The sequence below is a fragment of the Alligator mississippiensis genome, chromosome 1 (assembly GCF_030867095.1).
Source record: "Alligator mississippiensis isolate rAllMis1 chromosome 1, rAllMis1, whole genome shotgun sequence".
Taxonomy (NCBI): domain Eukaryota; kingdom Metazoa; phylum Chordata; order Crocodylia; family Alligatoridae; genus Alligator; species Alligator mississippiensis.
In genome coordinates, this window is record NC_081824.1 from 178,326,655 (window position 1) to 178,350,250 (window position 23,596).

General features: G+C 45.1%; 1 protein-coding gene across 1 annotated transcript in view; it reads right to left on the reverse strand.

The window, feature by feature from the left end:
- The window catches only part of CAPN14 (calpain 14), a 40,618-nt gene extending 17,530 nt beyond the window's left edge, over positions 1 to 23,088 (reverse strand). The window contains exons 1-10 of the mRNA XM_059717295.1: positions 22,733 to 23,088; positions 16,827 to 16,896; positions 15,100 to 15,218; positions 14,375 to 14,511; positions 11,088 to 11,262; positions 9,036 to 9,101; positions 6,619 to 6,704; positions 4,810 to 4,884; positions 4,055 to 4,218; positions 186 to 349 (exon numbers count right to left, since the gene is read on the reverse strand). Coding sequence (XP_059573278.1) covers positions 186 to 349; positions 4,055 to 4,218; positions 4,810 to 4,884; positions 6,619 to 6,704; positions 9,036 to 9,101; positions 11,088 to 11,262; positions 14,375 to 14,511; positions 15,100 to 15,218; positions 16,827 to 16,896; positions 22,733 to 22,969 — 1,293 coding nt within the window. The 5' untranslated portion in view covers positions 22,970 to 23,088. The remainder of the gene's footprint in view (positions 1 to 185; positions 350 to 4,054; positions 4,219 to 4,809; positions 4,885 to 6,618; positions 6,705 to 9,035; positions 9,102 to 11,087; positions 11,263 to 14,374; positions 14,512 to 15,099; positions 15,219 to 16,826; positions 16,897 to 22,732) is intronic.
- Positions 23,089 to 23,596: the final 508 nt, after the last annotated feature.

Genomic DNA, 23,596 nt, shown 5'->3' on the forward strand with positions numbered 1-23,596 from the left:
CAGATTTTTTTTGGTTCAATAGGAAGTATGAGCAGACCAGGTGAGGAAGCTACAGGCTCCTTTGGATCTTGTGGGATGTATAATTCTGAGGATCTGAAGACCCTCACTTGCTTTGGAAGATCAGGACACCTCTTGTGCTGGGTAGGACAAGTTTTATACGAGATGGTAGATCTGATTCCACTCACTTTATAGATAGAAAAGCCAATGTAGAGGTGAGGTACCCGGTTCCGGTGTTTGCTGCTGTGTTTCTGAATCAGGGACACCAGCACACTACAGGAGTTCAGGGAGTGTTTGCTGCTGTCCCCTGGCAAAATTTTCAGCCAATACTGGGGATTCATCCAAAATGTGCCTAAGAAGGAAAACAAGACAACACTTAGTTTCATGTTCCAGCGTGCAATTTGTTATTTTGCTCCCATGTGCTTAGCTTCAGGCTGTACAATACAGAGAGTAGAGGAGGAGTCTCCATAGGAGAGAGATGTGTTGGTTCAGGAGGGAAACCGCAACATCAGCCACAGCACAAAAGACAGAAACAACATGAATCTCCATTCATATCAATGGATGGACACAAGGGACAAACATGCTCAGTATCAAATTGGGACAGATGAAACAACACTGGTACAACAGGAACCCAGACTTCTGAGACTTAGAGGTCTTGATTTTAAATTAGTTATAATTATTTATATTGCAATCCCTGCATCCAAGGCAAGAGCAGAAGTTCTGAACAAGGCTGTAAAAGCTATTCTGATGGCAGCACAAATGGTGATCAAATACATTTCTGTAAAGGATTGGGTGTATCAAACCTTGGGAGCATGAGCAACTGGTGCCTCCTGAATCTGGGGGGACACCCACAGAAGCCACCGATGGTGGCAGCCCTGTCGGGGGGGGCACCAGCTCTGCTGATAGCTTCAGTATTGGCCGTCAGGGGAGGCACCGGCCTCATTAGGGGGAGCACCCCCTACCAGTTGCCTATGCTTGGAAGCATCTGCCCAGGTTTCCCTGCTTATAAAAACATGCCCCAAGGAATCTCAGGGTAACTCAGCAGTAAAAGTTGGGGTTCCCCACTTTTGGAGACCTGCCCAGGGGTGCATCTCCATACAGGTGAAAAGCCCATGTGGATCTCAGCGTGGAGGCATGGGACCTGGGTAATTCCCAGCATCTGTGCCTCCATGCTGGAACCCATGCTGACCCATGCCTCTGTGTGAAGTATGGGTTGTCGTGGTACCCAGTGCAGATCTCAGTGTAGAGGCACGGGGCACCAGGAATTCCCTGTTTCTCACAGAGCCTTATACCTCCTTGCCAGGACCCATGCTGACCCATGCTTCACAAAGTCATAGGTCAGCATGGGTCCTGGCACAGAGCACTTGGGATTCCCCAGGTCCTGCTCCCTTGTGCCACCCCACTCTGGGACCTGCACCAACCTATGCCTCCACGTAACGCTCAAGTTGGCGCAGAACCCAGATCCTGAAAAGGAAGCACAGGGCAGTGAGAGAAGCAGGGCATATCAAGGCAGGGCCAGTCCAACCACTAGGTGAATTAAGCAATCACCTAGGGTGCCAAAATTTGTGGGGGGTGGCAAAATTATATCCAGAACAAGATAACAGGAACATCATTCTAAATAACAGTGCTGGCTGGCTATGGCTCCATGTTGGACCAGCCCTGCCCCCAGCCCTGCTAGTGTCCCTCACTCCTGACCTGCAATCCCTGCCCCCAGGCCAGCAGTGGCCCCTCACTCCTGCCCAATGCACCCACCCCATGGGGCCAGAGGCAGAGCCAGGGCCGGTCCTGGGGTCAGTCTCCAGGCTGCTCTCCCCACCGAGCCGTAAAAGTTAATTCTAGACTTATTATTTTCCTTTATATTGGAAGTGGTGGGGGCGCCGAGGTACACAGTTCACCTAGGGCACCAATTACCCTTTGATCAGCCCTGTCCCTAGGCAAAGAGAACACATTGTCCTTTATCCTGCATTGGGCTCCTATGACAAGTTTTTCCCCCAATTAAGTGAATCAGCTGTGTTGAGATGCACCCCAGCACAGCTTCATCCAGTTCATTTGGCAAAGACTATTTTTATCCTAGCAGGCTAAATTGTAGCCTGACCTGTGTGAGATGGGGCACACAGGTTGCACACTCTAAGGCACAGAACAGAGAAATAGTTGTGAAAAAGTCCCTGTTTTTCTGCTGTCTGGGGGCTTCAAAGGGTCATAGTTTTCCCATTCTCTGCAACTGGGAGGGAGCTTCCCTTTTTTCACATAGAAGCTGAGAGCCTAAGCCATTACCTAACCACAGGAGCTGGGTGAGTCAGTAATGTTATGTGGCTCATGAAAAAATAACAGGTTGGCACTTCTGCAGCAACTTTGCAGCTTCCTCCTTGCTCTTTGTTGCCTACTACTGTAATTTCCCCCTCCTACACTTTCCAAAAGTTTGGCTGCTCTGTGCATTCTTATTATTTGCTCAAAGACTAGAGTAAAAGTTAAACACCCTGGGCACATCTACATGTTCATTAATGTGCCCTAGTTACTATGCATTAAGTTTAGTACTTGGTTAACCAAGTATTAAATCCATGCGCAGTAACTCACACTACTGTGCAGTAGCACTGGTGCATGGGTTTTTAGTGATGCTTACTGTGTAGTAGCCCAATACTACTGTGCAGTAACATATTAGCACTGTTTTTGCCCAGCACAGTACTGTGCAGTGTTATTAGGTTACTACACAGTTAACATCTCATGTAGAAACCCCCTGTCTAGAATGACTAAGCATGAGACTGCCCTGATGCTTGGTCTGAGGACTTTGGTAACAGTATCCGAGAAAGAAACTCTTTAAGTGTGGGGACAGGGGTGAGGGAAGGAGGAGGGGCAAGAGGGGGGGCAGGCAATCCCTGTACAGACTGTGACAGAACATCTGGGCTGCATTATTTTCAGGAGGACTTCCTGGAACATGTCCTTAAACCTGATAGTGCCTCCCCTTAACACTATGTCTTGGGCCTAAAACTCATCCCTGATGTAACTCCATTGATTTCAGGGAGTTTCAAATCAATTTTGTCCTTTGGCCACCTACCCAATTACCATACTCAGCCACAGTGCTTCGGTCTTTGCACATGTTGTTGTATACTTAATTAAGAGCAACGTTATTTTTTGATTAAAGTTAGCTGGGGACATTTAACAGTTTATTTGTAATGCCCAGGGGTCCACTAACCTAGACACTGTATAACCAGGCAGTAAGAGATCATTCCTGCCTTGTAAAAATCTTGCAATCTAAAAAAATAGACAGTGAGGCAGACCTATCATGCTTAGAGCTTCTATTGATTTCAACAGGCATTTCTGAAAAGGCAAGTCTTAAAGGGGATTCCCAATACCACAGAGAAAGTCTCTCAGAACCCAGAACTGAACCTAAATGTCTTGAGTCTAGGGTGGCCATTTGTCCGATTTTATAGAGAACAGTCCAGTTTTCTGGTTCTCTGTCCTCTGTTGATATGAAAATGGACACCTTTATGTCCTCTATTTTTCACCAATCGGCACCCACCCACTCTCCACCGCCTACACCGGCACAGCCGCCTGCGGGAGCTTCCTGCTTGGCCCCCTCTGCCACCAACACTGCCACGACTGCCTGTGGGAGCTCCCCGCTTGTTGCCGTCATGCCCCCACTGCTGATACTGCCACCTGCAGGAGCTCACTGTGCCTCCCCAGTCTCGGGAGGCATGCGATGTTCATGGTGATGGGGACAGTTGCACTAAATAAAACTGTCCTCTATTCTTGAGGTACCTCAATGGCCACCCTACTTGAGTCCCAGTCTAGTGTTATCATCACCGTAAGACCCTTCTTCCTCTGTGAGTGGGTTTCTGTTATAGTAGAGACTAATAAGATGGAACAGATACAAACCTATTAATTTCCTGGCTATCCTACAGGTATTTTAAAAGGTCTAGAATTTTTGCTAAGAAAGTGTAACCCTTAGTCTTGAACCCAGGTGATCTCTGTGTAAACCAACTATGCTGTTCATAAATTATACAATAAAACTTTAGCCTGAACACTGATCCCTTAAAGGGGGCATCCAAGTGCTGCTCACCATTATACTGCTTCATCCTTCCTCCTGCTGTGCTTCCCCTGACCCATCTTCCAATTTGCTGAGAGTACATCCACTTCTTTCCATCCTCCTGGCTCACAAGGTCTGGAGTTAATTTACAGATCATTAGTTCTACAAAATGGGTCTTAAAATCTTGCAGAGACATCCTGGGAAAAGAGAACCAAGAGGTGTCTTGTCAGCAGCTTACTTGAGTCCATATGGCTAAAAAAGGGAGTGGGTGTCTCCAATACTGCACCATCCCATGTTACATATGGTAATGTTCATATTTTATGAGGCAGTGAGGAAGTGAACGTCTGCTCCAACAAGAGCATGCAGCAGTAGCAAACGAATGACTAAAGGTTCAGCAAAGAATAGCAGCAGAGAGAGGGAGATTAAATGAGGATCCAAGCAGAGGAACCAGTAAAAGGAAACTGGCCACAACATTGCCACCTGCCGGCAAAAATGAACAGAAAGCAGGGGAGTGACACTCAAGAAGATCTCAGTAAAGCTTTGTCCCAGTTTGAGCTGAAAATGTGAGGGAGATAAAATATCCGGCCTGTGTGATACTAGCACTCCCATGCACCCCTACGAGGTGACCCCTACTTCATACTGAATATAGTTCAAGTTGTTGTAAATCATGTTGCACCCATTTCATCATTAAAAGTGCAGTGCAGAAACACAAGCTAGCTGCAGCTTCAGCTGTGGCCTCAGAGACAGGTAAGAGGTAAAAGGAAATCAATTGCATAGAGCTCCCTTACCAGAATTCACCATCTTCATTATTTTTCCGCAGCAAAATCTTCTCCTTAGGGCTGAGCAGGTCCCATTTCCCTGAGCTAGGGAAAGAAACAATGTATCTGATTTCTGAAGTCATGACTAAATAAATCTGGTTGCAAATTCAGCAAGTCTAATACAGAACTCCATTATAAGATTAATTCCCACTTCAGGACATATATCAAATCTTTGTTTCAAGCACTTTTATAGCCATCACTTGTCTGCCATGTGACTACTCCAAATGCAAAAACAAGAGTAGGAATTAGACCCTCAGACCTCCTTCAAGAAGCACAGGCCCCTATCCCTTGAGCTGCAAGGAGTATATCTTTGTTCCTGTTAGAAATATAGGAGCCATAAAACACATCTGAGCAGTTATAATGTTTCTGCATAGTGATTCAGACATGCTGGGCAACTCATTAGTGTCCATGTGTTGCTTCAAATCTGGAATTCTGGGTCTACTGTGTTTGTTAATTTTGTGCAGAAGGAAACATAATAGAAAAAGTACTCTAACAAATAGGATAATATAAAGAGGCAGCTGGAAGTTATTTAAAAAGGCAAGCCTGCTTCTTGTTCTTTGCCATGCCTTTCAAAATGGACAGCCAGTATAGTGGAATTGTGTGACAGACACAGAATTGAGAAAGGTTCTCTAAATACAGGGTGAAAGCCTCACACATTCCCAACACCTCATTGCTCTTTACACCCCACAAAACCTGGTCAGACTGGATTGATTCAGGGTGTTAAGTGGGCTCTAGCAAAGAAGGAATCTACTACAACCTAACATGAGGCAGGGCTACAGCACAATCCCTGTATAAGTGTCACTCCAGTTTGGGGGCTAGAATAACAACCATTCTTCCTCTGTGGTGGAGGGGCTATTCTTACCATAACCTTTCCGATAGCAGTAGCCAACCTTTATGATAGGTGTAACATTTACTTGTAACCCCTGATGTTACCCAGTGTCCCCAAATTCTGTTACCACTGGGATGTGGCAACAAATGAATTCAGCAGTACCTAACCCTAACAGCACTAAACCCACAAGGCAGCACTAACCCCACATCTCCTGCCACCTCCCCAAGTGCCAGTCTGATCCCTGCCCCCTCCCTGAGTACTGCTCTGACTCCTGTTACTGGTTCCCCCACCACTACCACCCCATACAGCTCTAAGAGAAGGGAGGTTTCCCAATCACTAGGTCTATGTGAACTAGCAGCCCCTCCACCAGTTCCCTCATCATCCTTAATTGGCCCTTCTGCTCCATCACACGTAGCAACAGCAGGGTCCTTCCTTCCCCAAAAAGCAAGTTGCTAAGACCTCGATGGATTCTCCACTCAGATCTCAGAACCCCAATATTTATGCAGGGTACAGAGAGCCTGGCTGGGTCCCTTGCAAAGGGCAAATGGCACAGAATAGAGTAGATTTCAAAATGCACCTTACAATTCTAGCTGTTCGGCATGCAGCTTTGCTGGCAATCTGCACCACATCAATTTCATCATCATGTAATGTTCATATTATGTTCCCTTTGACATAAAATTAATGGAAAAGTAGAACCAATGTTCCATGCTTTAAGAGGTTGGGAGCAGCACACATGAAGTAACTAAATTAGCCAAACTACATTAGTGCTGATTGATGGAGCAAAAATCACTCCATAAAAGCTTTGCTTTGAAACCAGAGGGCCTACAAAAGCAGCTGTTTGTTATATTAATGCCAGAGTCATCATTAATTTATGCCTGCAGGTGGCAGCAGCATTTCATCCATCCAAACACTCCCTCCCCAGCACTAGACCTTTCCAGTTTTAAACTCACCTATCACTCCAGTCTCCTTTCCATTCAATTTTCCCCCAGGGATTTCTTAGTCTCACTAAATTTTCTGGTCCATGCGAGCAAGTCACCTGCACAAAACAATACCATTGAGTTTGTCAGGCTCCATGCAGGCCTTGGATGGTTTACAGCTGGGTAGCATGCCAGAAGATAAGTATATGATTAGTCTCCTTTTAGTATATGAGGACAATGTTTCTGATGCAGCTTTTTTCAGTGACACTGCTGAATGTGTAATTCTGTGAACTGAAGGATTATGTGATTTGACCAGGTTCACACAAAGACAGTAGCTGAGTGAGAGAGCTCACCCCTCAGGAATCTTAACACCGGCCCTTTCAGTCCAACAGCTGTATAATCCTTTGAAAATCAGCTTGACATTGTACCTTTGTGTTTGAAGACAGGGCCCCAAAACCTAAATCTTACCCTTTATCTATTTATTTATATTAAATATAAATAAATGAATACACTCATCTTACAATGGAACTAATATTGCAAAACAGCCAGTAAGGTTATTGTAAGACCTTAAACTTGAGTTCTCCCTGAATTCCAATGAAAGGATAAAGGAAGGACAGAGATGCAAGAGGGCCAGGAGATGATTACTTATATGTCATATGGGGGTAGAGAGAATGTGAGATGGGGTACAGAGAGGTTCACCTCATTTTGAGGTGTGCTCCTGCTGACCCAGGTGTTCCTGTCCTGCTCCAGTGAGGGCTGCTGCAGGAAGTGGCTGCATGGGGAGCTGTTCCCTCCCCATACCCTTGCTCCTAGGCTGTTGGGGAACACTGAAGGGACCAGGCAAGAAGGGGGAACCTGCTCATTGCCACTGTTCCTGGCTGAGCTGAGCTCCATGCAGTCTGGCTGGAGCAGGGCAGCAATAACTTTGGAGCCCATCCCCATCCCTGAGTCAGCCAGAGAGCGGCAGCAGCAGGCTGGAAAAGGGAGAACAGGAGGAGAGGTGCCCCTGTGTGTGGAGGACAAGTGAGGGGATACCAAGCAGGGGTGCAAGATTTCTTTTGCTTCTGGGATTTGAAGCCCTCTGGCTGCTGCTCCCATTCTGTGAGAGGCAGGGGGATGCAGCCACACTACTGCTCTTCTCTGGATCTACCCCTGCTGATACCCCATGCCATTTATTGAGGGGAGGAGGTGTGGGGAGCAAGAATGTATGTCTGCCACCAACACCTGCCCTGGGTTAACTGGTTCAACTTGGAGGCCTGTGTATGTGCCTACATGTGGGCATAGGTAGGTCTTTTCCAGTACCTTTCCTTCTGGGGACAAGAACTCATCTTCAGGGTCCCTGGCTAGTCACCAGAAGAAGGTCCTGGAGTTCTTTTAACTGGGGGGGCCCTGGGTCTCCACACATGTGCTGAGGCTCCCTCAGAGGGGGCATGCACAGGGCCAGGTCCATCCATTCCAGCTGTGGAGATGTCTTTACAGTGCTCACAGTCTGGCCTGGAGCACGCTGGCACATGTCCATCCCTGGTTCTCCAAGGGCTCTGAGACAATCAAAAGTTTTTTTTATCTCCTATGAGCCTGTCTCAGCAGCCAGGCCATGGCAGCTCCTGAGGGGGTGGACCTCCTTGCTGGCCACGTGTCGCATAGGCCACATCTCTGCAGTGGTGGTGAACAACCCTCAGAGGTAGGTCCTAACTGATGTTATCAGAACCAGAGACCTCATGAACTACAGGCAGTGAGACTGGGTGGACCCTGCAGCCATTGCTTTGTACACAGGGCTGCCCACCCTTTCCTACCCACCTCTCTGGGAAGTGGAGACTGGCCTGCAACCTGCCTTACTCACATACTTGGGGCAGGATGCTTTCTGCCAGTCTGTATCTCTCAGCCCTCTAGAGCTGGACATCCAGTACCCTGCCTCATGAGTTTCCTCCTGCACCCATCCTTCACTGCATCAGCCAAGGAGGCCACATGACATTCAGCCATGCCCAGCAAAGAACTCTAAGCTCCATACTACTTCCTCATCCTCTGGTCCCACTTTGATGCTCAGTGGTAAACAATTCAACCACCCAACAGGCCAGCCTTTAGTCAGAAAACCATAAGGTAAATCAGGGTTGGGATGCCAGACACAGGGGCCACAGATCGAACCAAGAAACTGAGAGTTATGGTCAGGAGCAAACCAAGAGTCAGAAGTTAGACACAGATACCAGAAGCACAAGAACAAGAACCAAAGTCAAGACAAGGCACTGGTGATCAGGGCAGTCTACAAGGTCACCAAGGAGACTTGTGAGGACACCTCACTATCTGCCCTGATGATTTTAAGGCAAAGTCAGCTTCCTGACAGCACAGCAGCCCATAATTGGTTGCCAAAAGGGTAACTCATCCCTAGAATGAGTAGTAACTCACTCTGCTGGCTCAAAATAAGTCTAAAGATAGAAAACCAGGGTTGTATTTACCTTTCTAATACCAGTCACTGTGTAGGCATGACCAGCTACCAGCCCATTCTCCAGCACCTTTGTTTCCTTCAATCATGAGATTAAAAAAAAAAAACAAAAAAAACAAACAAACAACTTCATTAAGTGTATTAACAAAACAACAACTGAAACCAATTCTGCCCTTAGTTACTTTGGTAAAGCCCCTGCTGGAGTCACAGAGAAATGTCCTGTGTCACTGAAGATGAAATTTGACCCCTAGTAACTTATAGTCAAGGTTGAGCTGCAAAATTCAGCTCTAGACTCGCAACACTGCATAGCTTAAGGAGTATTTGGAACTGGAGGATTTGGTTTGATATTTTATAAAGGTAGGGGTCACATGCACGTTTTAGGTCTCCATCTGAGGTCAACTTCCCTCGTGTCATCAAAGTCTACAATATTTGCTTCAGAGAAATATCACAGGTGTTAACCTGAGACTTTGAAGATCTAGGTACAGGTTCCTGTTAGAATGTTAAACAATGTATTTAATGAGGTTTCCTTGTTTGCAAATATAAGACAAGGGGCTTTTCCTTTCATGTTGACTGGGGAAAAAAATTCCTGTATGACCTTTGGCACAGAAATTTCTTATTCTTTCAGTGCCTCAGTTCCTCATATCTAAAACAGTCTAAGAGTTAAAATACCCTAAAGGGAGATTAGGGGGAAAAAATACACTAAAGATTACATGATGCTCAGAAACTAGAGGGATGGGGGCCATATTAATACCTTAGACAGAACAATGGTTGAAGTTACATACTGCACTTAGACCATACTAAGGGTACTTAAAACACAAGCATCCCCATACTATAGCTTATTAACTTGTGTCAAGTTCCCTCAAAGCTACCCCACTTCAGATGAGGGTTAACTCTGTGCTACCAAGATCATGTTAGGGTAACTTCAGTCTACTCCCCAGAGATAAAACAAGCAATCTGCAGTCCTCTAGCATCCCAGGATGCACTACTCCCAGGGATGGAGCCCAGGCGTTCTGGCTCCTAACCATGCCCCTGCTTTCCAGTCCTTTAGTGGCAAGTCTGCGCTGTGCAGGCAAGAAATGGTGTTAGTCCTTAATGTGCAACTGCTCATAGAACATGCAGAACACTCCACATATTTCATAGAATAATAAAATCATAGAAAACTAGGATTGGAAGGGACCTCAGGAGGCCATCTAGTGCAACCCCCTGCTCAAAGCAGAACCATCCCCAACTAGATCACCCCAGCCAAGGCTTTGTCTAGCCGGGTCTTTAAAAACCTCCAGGGATGGAGATTCCACAGCTCCTCTGGGTAACCTGCTCCAGTGTTTAACTGCCCTCCTTGTGAGAAGGTTTTTCCTGATATCTAACCTAAACTTCCCTTGCTGCAACTTGAGACCATTGTTCCTTGTTCTGTCATCTGCCACCACTGAGAACAGTTTAGCTTTAACCTCTTTGCAATCACACTTCAGGTAGTTGAAGGCTGCTGTTATATCCCCCCTCACTTTTCTCTTCTCCAGACTGAATAAGCTCAGTTCCCTCAGTGTCTCCTCATAAGTCATGTGTCCCAGCACACTAACCATTTTCATTGCACTCCACTGGACTCTCTTCAATTTGTCTACATCCTTTCTGTAGAGTGGGGCCCAAAACTGGACACAGTACTCCAGGTGTGGCCTCACCAATGCCGAATATAAAGAAAGAATCATTTTCCTCGGTCTGCTGGCAACTCCTACTAATGCAGCCCAGGATGCTGTTAGCCTTCGTGGCAACAAAGGCACACCATTAGCTCATATTCAGCTTACTGTCCACTTGGCCATGACTTGTCCACTTATTTAAAGTGGAGATTTAAGTGCAGTCTAAGTGTAATGTGTAACTTCACCCTAAGACTTGCACAGCAAATGTGCAGAACTTCAAGGAATCTGTTTCTTTTAAAATAAATAATAAAATAATAAATAATAAAACAGCTGGATTAGGGTAACATAGGCAAAAAATATCTGCATAACAACTGCCAACTAGGGAAAACATAGTAGGTGTTGATCATTAATCCAAATTACATCGAGTCAGCTCTCACCCCTAAATGGGTCTGGCAACCCATGAGAGATCTGCTGTAGGTTGCTCTTGTCAGAATATCCCAGAGATCAGGAGGAGCCTCTGCCAGCTTGATTGTCATGTTAACTCCACCTGTAAAGTCCACCAAGGCTTCTGACACTTGCCCAATCTGCAGATCTTCATAGGAGCCGTAGAGCCTATCGAGACAAATACAAAAATACCTGCTGTTTAGTTGTAAATTCAGAGGTGACAGGGTTGGACTGCCATTAAAAAGGGGCATGGGATTAGGAGTGGGTTGCAATATCAAACTGAAGGTTTTATATGAATCCTCAACATTCAAGTGGAGGGTGATCTAGATCAGTGTTTCTCAACCCGTGGGTTGTGACCCAAAAGTGCATCACAGGAACATATGAAAGGGTCATGAACAAACTTTAAAAATGGACCAGCAAACTTTAAAAATGGATTCTCTTTTAAAGGAGAAAAACATTGGAAACTGTGGCTTTTCCCTTGCAGGCTACCAGAGTTCCAGCCTGCAAGGGTTGCTTGGGCCCCCTACACTGCCCCATACACCCACCCCCAGCCCTACACACTGGGGGACTGGAGCCTAGGGGCATAGGGCAGCAGTTCGGAAAGGAGGGGCACTGGATTGGGACTGGCCATTGATGTTCACAAATGGGTCCTGGTACAGAAAAGGTTAAGAACCACTGATCTAGATAACTAATTCCAGGTTAGGCCCTTGTTTGGAAGGGGCTTGCTTCATTCAGTTCCAGTTCAAACCCGTGCACTAAGCAATTAGTAAAGGTTTCCCTACACTATGCCTACCACACACATATGTTAACTAGTTTCACCTGAACATCTCAGTAAACGTCACTAGTATTGGGGTAGTTTACAACACACTTAGTTCACAATAGGTTGCCAAATTATGTTTGGCTGTTTGCTTCACCTTTTACTTCCAAGGACACACTTTTTCCAGTCAGCTGGAGCTCCTTGACAATTCTGCCCAGATGATCGGAGAAGCAGTGCCCTTTGAAATAAAAACTACAGAAAACATCTGGATCACCTCAGTAATCCCAGCACAGCTATATGCTGAAGTTCTGTATATCCCAGGTTACTTCGTATTCATTCATCTTTGCATGGGGTAGGGAACTGAAAATATCTAGTACTTCAAGCATCTATTGCATTGTTCGTTAAGACCTTAACCCTCTCCTGATTTTCCTCACCATTAAAATATTATCTCAGAATACCAAAGCCAAATAAAACTCTCTCAAACTTCAGCCCATCTCCCTTTCACCCAGCATTAGCGTGAAGAACAAAAACTTCATTTTTCCTCGCCCTATTATCTCTCTTCTGATACATATTTATCATTCTCTCCTACTCTTAGGTGTCATTATTTCAGGCCAAAAACATTAAGTGGCTTCAGTATCTCCTTGTAAGATTATGAAGACTATGTATCTTCTATTGTGTCCTTCTCAGTGCAATTACTTTCTTAGTGTTGATGAATGGTGCTACACTGACAGCCTTGGAGACTGAGGATAAAACTATTAAATGTGACTTGTGGTTTATTGAGTGCTTAATATTTAGGAATCCAAATGGAAGAATGAGAAGGGCCTGAACATTCAGGGTGTGTGCTTAGCCTGTTTGCAGATGAGGTTTCTGTAAGGTGTCTCAGTTTGGGCACCCAAAAATGGAGACACCCAAATCACAAGCCACATTTGAACAGCTTTGCTTAAAGTCCTGTATAGATCCACAAATGAACACAACATGGGCAGTGGCAGTGCAAACTTGTCTGTGCCCCACAACCAATAGGTTTCAACCTTGCTCTAGCAGAATGACCAAGGGTTAAGCAATAGGCCTGTGTGAAGTGGCAAGTATTCAATTCAGATTTGGCAAATTCGGAGGGATAGTGATTTGATTAGGTGATTCAAGTCACTGTCCTGATTCGATCTGGCCAATTTGGATTTGGAGATTTGGAGCTGATTTGGAGACTTGGCCATAAGCTATAATGGGGAATCACTAAAATACCTATAACTTTGCCTTTATTTTTTGCAGATTCAGATGAAAACACCAGGGATGGTAGCCCCTTCTGAGGGCATGAAGCCTGTCAAGTTTCAAGGAAATAGGTACAGGGGTTTCTGTGAAAGTGCCCCTCAAACTGTTGAAAGCAAAACTTGTATCACTTGTATGTGTTAAGGCGTGTAGGTTGTCATTATGAAGAGTGCTGGAAACCTTATGAAGCATGCTGGAAAGGCAGGTGCTAGGTCTTCTGGCAGGGGAGGGAGGGGGGCGGAGGGAGAGCTGCCTTTCCAGCACTCTTCATTATGTTTGGTGTGCTGCAAAATGTGTGTGTGTTTGTAATATATGTTGTGCTTTCCTGCACAGTGATGACACACAGTCAGGGAAACTACAGAAGAGAGACTAGCTACCAAGAGACAAAATAGCAAGCCAGAGCCTTTCAGACTCCGCTGGTCCAAGAGAGAGACAGCTCACAGAAGACACAGATCACTTCACACACAGCCTTATATGTTGTTTCTACGTCCCTCCCCCAGAGCACTGTGATTGGAAGGTAACTCAGGGAAAAAATCAGTCACTGGCCAGCTACAGATGTCAATATCAGAGCAATCTTCCCCACCCTGGCCTTCCCCCTTCCTCTTCTCAGTTTCTGTTTCCTGCAAGCCCGCCTTCTGAATCTCCGAATCGATTCCAGGCTTCCAAATCAATTTGGACATTTTAATGGGTCTCCTGATTTGATTCAGGTTTGGATATTAGGCCACCTAATCGGGCTGAATCTCCTCCAAATCGAATTGGCTACCAAAGCTTCATGCAGTCCTATTAAGCAAGTACAGTAAAAGCGAAGTTATTCGGCACCTTACAAGCCAGCACAGTCTGCTAACCGGCATGCCGGCTTGTAAGGGCTCATAAGGGAAAAGTGAAACCAGAAGTGCCCACCAGTGCGGCCCGAACAGGCAAAGACGCCTGTTCAGGCCACTCGGTTATCTGGCATATTTTGTTATCCGGCACCCTCCATTCCCCGTGGGTGCCAGAAAACAAAGCTTTTACTGTAATTCTGTTCCCATACTTATTCATACCTTAGCTTCCCTACAAAGCTGGTGACAGTTGCCATACCAGTAGTTATTCATTTTCAAACTATGAAGATCAGAGCTACTATTCTAATATGGCAAGTCCCAAAAATCTTTTCATGAGAGAGAGAGAGAGAGAGAGAGAGAGAGAGAGAGAGAGAGAGAGAACTGCATGTGCATAAGGCAACAAATTGTAAAGAGATTATCTGTACCACAGAGTCGATTTACTTACTTGGCATATGCCTTTTCCAAAAGGGCTCCCCAGAAGAGATTCTTGCAAACAGAGGAGAGGAAAACTAGCTGGCCATCCTCATTTACTGGCAGTCGGTCATCTACTACCACGTCAACCCATTCACCAAAGTGCCAGAACTGTTTCAGGAAATGATCAAGCAAAATACTATATATCACAAGGATGTAAATTCCCCTTTAGTAGCATACAGGGAAGCATATATTAGCTATGGGCATGTTATAGGCTGCCAAAGTAATCCCTCATCGTGTGATGATTCTACGGTGCTAAGAAGAATCTACTGACTCACTCTTGTGGCTAGCTGATAACCCCACCCAAACACAAGGGAGTAGATCACAGGATAAAAGAGAGGAGATAGGAAGCAGTGTGGGACAGAAGGGTCCTGAGGGAAAGATTTCTAATAGCAGCCAAAGTGTGCAAGTGGGAGTGATGGAGACTGGAATAAGATAGAGACAACCACAGTTTGAGAGGAAGATAGAGCTGAGTCTTTTAGTCTGTCCCAAGAAAGGTGACTTTGTTTGACTCTACGACTGGGCCATTTCATGGGGAGTAGGGTTGGAACTCCCCCCAGTGTTAGCTTTACAGAGCTCCCTCTGAGAGTAACAGCAACTGGTCCATAAAATATCTGCAGACAACAACTTGCTCACTGAACCAGAAAGCATAACGTATGCCTTCTGGGAATTTCCATTGGTATAGGGAAGGAGACGCACCCGGAAGTGGAAAATGCCAGCATACTTCCGATCAAAGCTTTGGTGTTTTGGCACAACCAGAGCCAAGATGTCTTGATGGAATGTCAAGGCTCCCAGGGCAGCAAGGAACCAGCAGTCTTCTGTGCCAGAAAAAAGGGAGATATAAATATGGTGGTAGAGAACAGGGGGGAATCAAGACATCAAAACAGAATTATCACTTTCATTTGAAAATATTTTTTTGGAAACGGCAGCCAGTTGGTTGCTTTTAAATTCTAACTACTCTCCCCTCCAAAAAAAAAGTAAGGGAAGCCATAACTTCTATCTAGTTATAGCTATTTTATTTTTCATTTGCTATTTTAACTTGTACTAGAGGCTGGTTTAATTTGAAATCTTGCTAAAAATGTTTTTAGTGAAAATATTCAGGGTTTCATTGAAAACATTTTCTTTTAATTGTCCACAATCAAACAGCCAAGAAAAATAAGTTCCTCTGTGAATTCCTGTAATTTTTCACAGAGAAAATTTTTTCCTGACCAGCTCCAATAATACTGGTGAGTACTTACCAAACTTTGTGTCTGAGGATCTCAAAGCACTTTAAGCTTTAATTAATTAAGCCTCAAAACATATCTCTTAGGTAAGTATTATTATAATATTTTAACTTAGGGAAACTGAGGCACAAAGATGACTTTTCCAAGTAGTAAAGTAGTGGTGAAGCTGGGAAGAAGCCATAACCGTCCAGCTCTATTGCCTAGACAACATTCACATAAGAGGACGACAGTTCTTCACAAACATGCATTAAATTACCCTAGTCTCTTTTTGCGCACTGATATAAGATGTTAATCAGGATGGACAATAAGGCTGCAAAACTTCCTGTTTTCTGCCTCCAAGAACATATTGCCAGGGGCAATGCGTAGGGGGTGCACGCAGGTGCATGTGCACCCCCTGAGCGTGGCGGTGCGCCCCCTGCAAAAAGGTGCCGCTGACACTGTCGGCGGTGCCTGAGGGCAGTCGCCACTTGCCACCCCGCCACCGACAGTGCCAGCGGCGTCTGCAGGAGCTCCCCTGCTTACCGCCACCATGCTCCCGCCACTGCACTCCCACCACTGCCATGCCCCCCAGCCACCAGGGGCATGCGCCATTCATGCATATTGCAGTAGTCATAGACCCTTCTGCAGCCTATACAGTGTGAAATACAATATGTGCTTTTGTAGGGTTGGAGTGCAGCATGGTGCAGGAAACAAACAAGAAGCAATGCTTTTTTCTGGTGATATCTTTTATTTGACTACCTGTCTAATTTCATTCCCAACTATATACCCCAATAAATAACACCACCAAAAAAACCTTGCCTCCAATATATGCTTTCTAACTAGGCACAATAAGGAAGTTTTTGGCATCATTATTACTCACCTAGTGTCATTGATAAGTCTGCACTTTACAGACATGTAAAAAAACCAGGTTGTTTCATATTCCAGCACCAACTTATGTCAACATAATATGTAGGGTACACCACAGAGCTTTCAATGATCTGGGACACTTTTTACCCTGTTGATCATATCTTAGTCGCTCACGTGAGTTGTTTTGTTAAGTATATTTTATATGATTCTATGATTACTTAATCCACGTAATAGAGAGCGGGACCAAAACTGTACTACCTTTTAAATTCCTTCATGAAGGATAGAACAGTCCAAATTAAGTGCAATCACAATCTTGTCTGTAGGCATAAATGTGTGTACAAAAGAAAAAACACTTACCCACCAGTCCTTGGCAAATATCAAGTCGTCTTGTATTTGCAGCATAAAATACTGGATTCTCATGTAACTCCTTGGAACAAAACCAAAAAAAGTCATTGTATCAGTCCTGCAAAATCTCGAGGGTTTAACTGTTTAACTTGAACTGATTGCAATGCCACTAAAATGAGTTTCAGTGTATTCAAAGGTCTCTAAAGGCAGAACTCTGACATTCAACTTCAATGTTTCTAAGAGACCTGTCTGTACCTGGAAATTATAACATTGTAAAGTAAGTTACACTTACTGTGCTATCATTATTCCAGTATAATTCCTTACGTAGAGACTCTTATTCCAGTTTATGTTTGCCATTTCAGTTTATTGACTGTCTCTTTGAAAGGTTTCAGTTACACTGAATTAGCTCTGCAACTGGAATAAGTCTGGGTGGGGAGTTATACTGGTATAGCTATATGAGTTTTAAACATACCAGTATAACTGATACAACTTTTCCAGATAGATGAGTTCTAGAAGTCACCTCACTGCTCCTGGCAAAAAAGGTTAGTCTCTGTACCTGAAATCAAACAATTACTGTATGATCAAAATTAAGGCTTTTTTGTTCTTTTGGGTTCTGCATAAGATTGAGCTGATTTTGAATGACATACATAAGGGGGCCGGATTCTCCTTTTTTCCCCACTTGTTATATAAATATAGGCCACATTTGTAGGTAGATTTCTTTTAGGTGTAAGGTTATACCTTTGGATTGCCTGGACCCAAAATGCTTATTTGGGGGCTAATTATAACAATCTCTGTATGTTTTTCACCCTTTAGTTACTGACAGAAGTTCTCAGCCTTAACTCAATTTCTTAACAAACGATTTTGGCACAAAGTTCTACAAAGCTGCTTTTTGCTCGAAATACTGAATCTTAATATATTAATTCAAGGATCCCAATGGCATGGTTCACAACAGAGGATACCGCCAGCTACTTTTCAGCTCACATGACTAATAACTGGAGCAGAAAATCCAGAAAAACTAGCTGAAGTCTGTCAAAGAACGCTCTGTCTGTAGCCACAGTGATTCTTGGAATTATTGTTCAGAGAGAAAATATGTTGTTATACTTCTTGTCTCACAAATGCCTCTGGGGTCAAATTAATAATGTAAATGTCAAACTTCTGTTTCACTTTTATGACCCACAAATTGCTCAAGCTAATTGTCATGCTGTTGGCTTCTGCCTCAGCCAGTTACAAAGCGATGGCAAACCCTCAGAAGCCAATTCCAGTAATTAGATATTAGTCCCTACCCCTGGTGAAACTGGGTGTTCGGTATACCGGTCAGCATCACAGACACAGCACGTCATATGCCCACTGACTGAAAGCAGAAATCTCAGCTCGTTCACTGCAGTGTTGGGACTGAAAGAAGCATGGTAATTTTCCCCAGTGAATTTTTGCTGGGCTAAGCATAGCATCAGAACAAATGAGAAGCAATAGCAGACTCCCTTGTGAAGAATTGTTATGGCAGCATCATGAAGATTTCAGCTAGAACTTACACTGGGTCAACCATTTTGTCCTCCTCTATGACTATTTTTATAACTATTTTTATAACTCCAGCCTCTGTACCCAGCAGAACTTCTGTTCATGCCTCCAATAGTCCCAGATGCAGACAGAAGTAACTATATACTGTCCTGGGATGAGTGTGGGCTATATACTGTCCTGGGATGAGTGTGGGCTAATTGCAAAGAAGATAGGCACAATCAGTAAGACAACCTTACAACAAAACTTACTGTCAGGGACCCTAGCAGGCAGCCCAGCCTGGGCTAAATGCTTAGGCAACTACATGTCCTTTGAGTCTCCGGTGACAAGCTCTGCCCCAGCTAATTAATTGGCTGGCTTCCTGACTGGATGTTGGGAGGGGCACCTACCCAGTTAGTCCCAGCTGTGTCAGCAGACTGGAGCCCAGTCAAGGGTTCTGATTCAGATGTGTTTTGGTAAGCCTCCTGGTTCCTGTACTCTCTGGTTTTCCAGGTTCCTGACCCCAGTTTGATCCTCTCCTGGACTCTGGCTTTGGATTTCTCTTCTGATGTGTTTCCTGACCCTGTTTGTCTCCATTCTTGGACTTTGGCTTGTGGATTGTCCCTTGGATCTGGTAACTGATTCCTGGACCCTGACATTGGCCTGTGTTTTGAACTCTGCCAGATCTAGAAAGGGAAATCCAGCAGCAATCTGGCTCCCAAGCTCCAACTCAGCCAATAGCCCCTGCCTTCCTGCAGAGGCCTAACCAATAGGACAGGCTTCCTGTGACCCAGTCCCTTGTTCCTACACAGCAGCAGCAGAAGAGAAGAGATGTGAGGATAGAAGAAAGTGAAGAAGAAAGGAGATGCAAAGTGGTGGGAGCAGGAGGGAGTTATGCTTCTGATGATCTCTTTTTGTAAAATGTTCAGTTAATATAGTGAGAATCTTAACACAAACATGCAAAGAGGTCCATTTGAGAGAGAGAGAGAGAGAGAGAGAGACTTATTCTTATCTTAATGCACAGATAGATCAAGTCAAGATATTTTACTCGGGGACATATGAACGCTGCAGAAACTCCAAAGGCTGTAAAATTGTCAAATAAATCTTGAAAGTCATTCCAGTGAGTGTGAATGCAGGGAAATGCTTTTCTAACATAAAGTGCCCCCCTGATCAGAATGTCGTTAAAACAAGAAAGCTTTAGGGTGGAATCCTATTGTCCTTTGTGCACCCAAATGGTACTTACCCAGCCATGGAAGTAGCCTTTTTGTCACTTAAGCACAGTTTCAATTCTATTAGCTGTGAAGTGTGGCTATATAAGCATCCATTGTATAATAAGCATGCTCAGTAGTCTACACACTAGCCAGGCATGTATGCAGTTTTATGTGCTGTAAGTCCCAGGAAAAAAAATAAGCCCAAAACTGGAGGAGGCCCCACCTATCTTCTAGCCCCAATAGTTCAGTGGTTAGGGCCGAGTTTCCCAGTAAGTGGGAAATGCGAGTTATAAACCACCCTCACCGATAGTAGGGTTTAAAGCTGTGTCTTTCTAACTTCTTAGTACAGTGCTCAACCATACCATAGGGCAGTTGGTCTAATAAAAGATATGACATCTACCCAAACAACCTTGCATGCCATAAGTCAGGCATTCTCTAGTCCCTTCTCCAATGTTCCTTTTGAAGCTGAGCCTCTGCACCTTGCATTTAATAGGATGAAATGGATGGAAAGTAGGGCTGTCAAATGATTTTAAAATTTTGATTGAGATTAGTTGCACAATTTAAAAAATTAGTTACAATTAATCACAATTTTAATCACACAGATAAAAACTCAAAATTATGTGCAGGAAAAACTCAAAGTTAAGCAAAACTATGCAGATATTTTGTATGCTCGGAGGGTGGGTGTGGGGGGGAGTTGTGAAGGTGTGGGGGGCTGTGGGTGTGTATGTGGGGTTTGGAGCCCAGGGAGGAGGGTTCCTGTATACCACTGGCAGGATGTGGGGTACTGTGGGTCAGGAGTGAGGGGCAGCAGTAGGGCTGAAGGGGCTGTGGCTAAACAGGCAGACAGGCACTGCCCAGCAGGTAAGTGTGTGGAGGAGAAGAGGCACAGGGGAGAGAAGGGCGGGGGGGGGGCAGATCGAGGCCCCAACAGTGAGGGAGGGAGTGAAGCAGAGGCAGGGGATGGGGTGAATGGGGCCCTGGGGCTGGAGCAGGTCATGAGAGTCATGGACAGCTCATCCAGGGGTACAGTGAGCTCCTATCACTGTGCACACCCTCAGAGGGAAGCATGGGGGGGCATGTACCCCCCAGATTTGTGCAGGGGGCAGAAGTGGGCTGTGAGCTGGGCTCTGTAGGAGCCATGCAATGCCATGTGCCTCCTGCCACCGGGCAGGCAGGAGACGCAGCACAGGCAGTACGTAGCTCGTGGGGCAAAAGCAGTGGGGCACAGAACCCCAGCCTGACTGCCCTATGCACAAATCTGGTGAGCATGTGCCCCCCACGCCTTCCCTGGGGGTATGCACAGAGGTGGGAGCCCCCCCACACCCTTGGACAAGCCGCCCATGGCTCCATCCCACAACCTGCCCCAGCCCTGGGGCCCTATTCACCCCTGCCTCTGCCCCACTTCCTCCCTTACCGTGGGGGCCTCAATCTATCCCCACCCATGCCCCTTCCCCTTCATAGACTTGTCTGCTGGACGTTGCTCCACACACTGCCGGGCTGCATTCTTGGCCACATGTAGGCTGTGACTGTGTCTGTGTGCACCCCTCCCCATACCGCTGCAGCCTGTGCCCAAGCTGCCCTGAAGTCCTCTGCACTCCCACTGCTGCCCCACAAGGCGGCCCAGAGGTTGCAGTGATGATGGTGAAACAGAGCCCAGGCATAAGCTCCAAAACCACCTGTGCGATTGACGTATTTAAAAAATTAACGTGAACGATTAATGCATTAATCATGTGCGTTAACCATGATTAATTGACAGCCCTAGTGGAAAGTAGTACTGAATCTCTACCCCAGTGGGGGCAAGGATCCAGACTAAAACACATGGCCTACTTCCTTCTAGAGCAACAGCCACTTAAATTCAGGCATACAACTTCAGTTTTGTTCTCTTCCTTCCAGCACTACATATCTCCCTCTCCTAGTTGTTCAGGAGGCCAACTTAAAAAAAAGAGGGCTGGAGAGAGGACTGGGCAATGCCCAACCTGAGGTGTGCTGGTTAGAATACTGGGCTGGGAAGTTCGAGAGACAAGTTCAAAACCCCTGAAATGTAAGGTGGAACCTAGTTCTCCTACTTCCTGAGGAACTGCCCTTACCATTCAGCTATTGAGAGTGGAGCATAGGAGCATCTAAACTCTTGTTTTTTAGCATCTACCAAGGGTTTTAGTCTGGCTTAAATTTCATGACTTGTGCGTACAATGGCCATGCAAACATAGCCATGTACCCAGTTCATAGCCCACTGGACACGCACAGTGCATGTACATACAGTGTGTGTCCATACTCCATGGGCAATAGAGGGTAATAGAATTGCGAAGTGTACAGAAGTGCCAGACAGGTCATGTACATAATTGAAAAACTGCTGTTTAGTCATATAAAGGGTGACAGAATTCCAACCGTAGTCTATATCTTGGAGTAAGCAAAATGTAGGCTGAAGACAGAAATGGCTAAAACTTTACCCTTTGATACAGATGCCCCCAACTCCCTGTGGCTTCTGAGGGTAGAAGCTTTTTTTGTAAGTTCAAAAGTTGCCAATTTTACATCTGTTTGTTTAAAGGGGCAAACAGGCACAAATCAGTTCCAACAAAGTATGTTAACTACTCAGAACCCATCTGCAGGCCATGTCTTCACACGCATTGAATTTTATGTAACTGAGTTACAGCTGAACCCTTGAAAACAGGGGCTGCTACATCTACAACTTGCAGCCTGATTTTTGAAGGTGCAGCTACAGATCCTACTGATGTTAATAGGAGCTGGGGGAATGTAGCTCTTCTGTAAGCAAGCCAGAACTGATGACCGTACCTTGACATGATCAATGAATACAGTCTTCCATCAAATGGCAAGATTCACTTGAAGACACAACAACATAAAGAGATATTGGTGGCTCAGAAATTCTCAGATAATTTTGAATGCAACTTTCAGAAGGATTCTATATATACGTTGCTCTCTCTCCAGTGCCCTGATGTGTAATGTAATTTTCCCAGGTTTCTAGGTAGGGGCTCAAATCAATTTTACATCCACTTGTTAGTGGAAGCCCCTAAAAATTGTAACTGGCTCTGTTCCTGCCAAATGGTGCCTGGCAGAAGGGGTACCCTTTAAATGAACATCTTTGGTAGGTTTAACTAAATGGAAACCTACAAACAGATTGTCCCAAACATAACATGCAACACCGCTCATCCATCCATGACATTCACTCACATAAAATCAATTCATTTGAATATCACTTACAGGTGGCCTCTTCCACTGCAGTTTTGATGGAAGTTTCTGTAACAGTGGACCTCTTCCAATAGAACTCAGGTCAGCCGGGAAGTCATCATCCTCAAACAAGCATTTATTCTTCAAGCACATCTCCAGCAAAGTCTGGTAATTCTGCTGAAGAGGTTTGCTGGGTTTTTGAAAGATCCTCTGGCATGAAGGCACCTCTGGCTTCTTTTTCCGTCGTCTCAGGAATGACAGCAGAGACATTCCCAACTAAAGGTGCTTATAGGAAACTTTTTCCTATGTGATCTGGGTGAACCCCCTCTGCTTTCTTTATAAGAAGCGTTTTCTTCAGCAGACTTCCTGGCTGTTAAAATAATTGTAAAAGGTGAGTTTAGTCTGACTGGTTTTTTAATTTAACTAGATGAGAGTTACTAAGTAAAGTAGGAGATTTTACTCTCTGCCTGGCTTAAGTTCTAACCTAGGTTCTAACTTTCCAGGGAGGTGGTCCTCGCCCCTACCTTGGGCAAATTCAAGAGGAGGTTGGATGATCACCTGTCTGGGGTCTTGTGAAACCAACATTCATTCCTGCCTGTGGCAGGGGGTCAGGCTAGATGATCTGTTCAGGTCCCTCCTGACCCTAGCTACTATGAAACTATTCCCATCACTAGGACATGTAAAGCTTCAAGTTTCTGTAGGCCAAATCAAACCACCATTGAAATCAAAGGAAAGACACCACTGATTTCAGTGGCCACTGAATAGGGCTTTTGTAATATAAAGTCCCTATATATTTATACCAATTATGCACACCATTGTAATTGCCTTTCCAGACCTTGTGCTATCACACTGCGATCTAAGTGATGCTATTTTCTTGATCACTTGAAGTTACGTGGA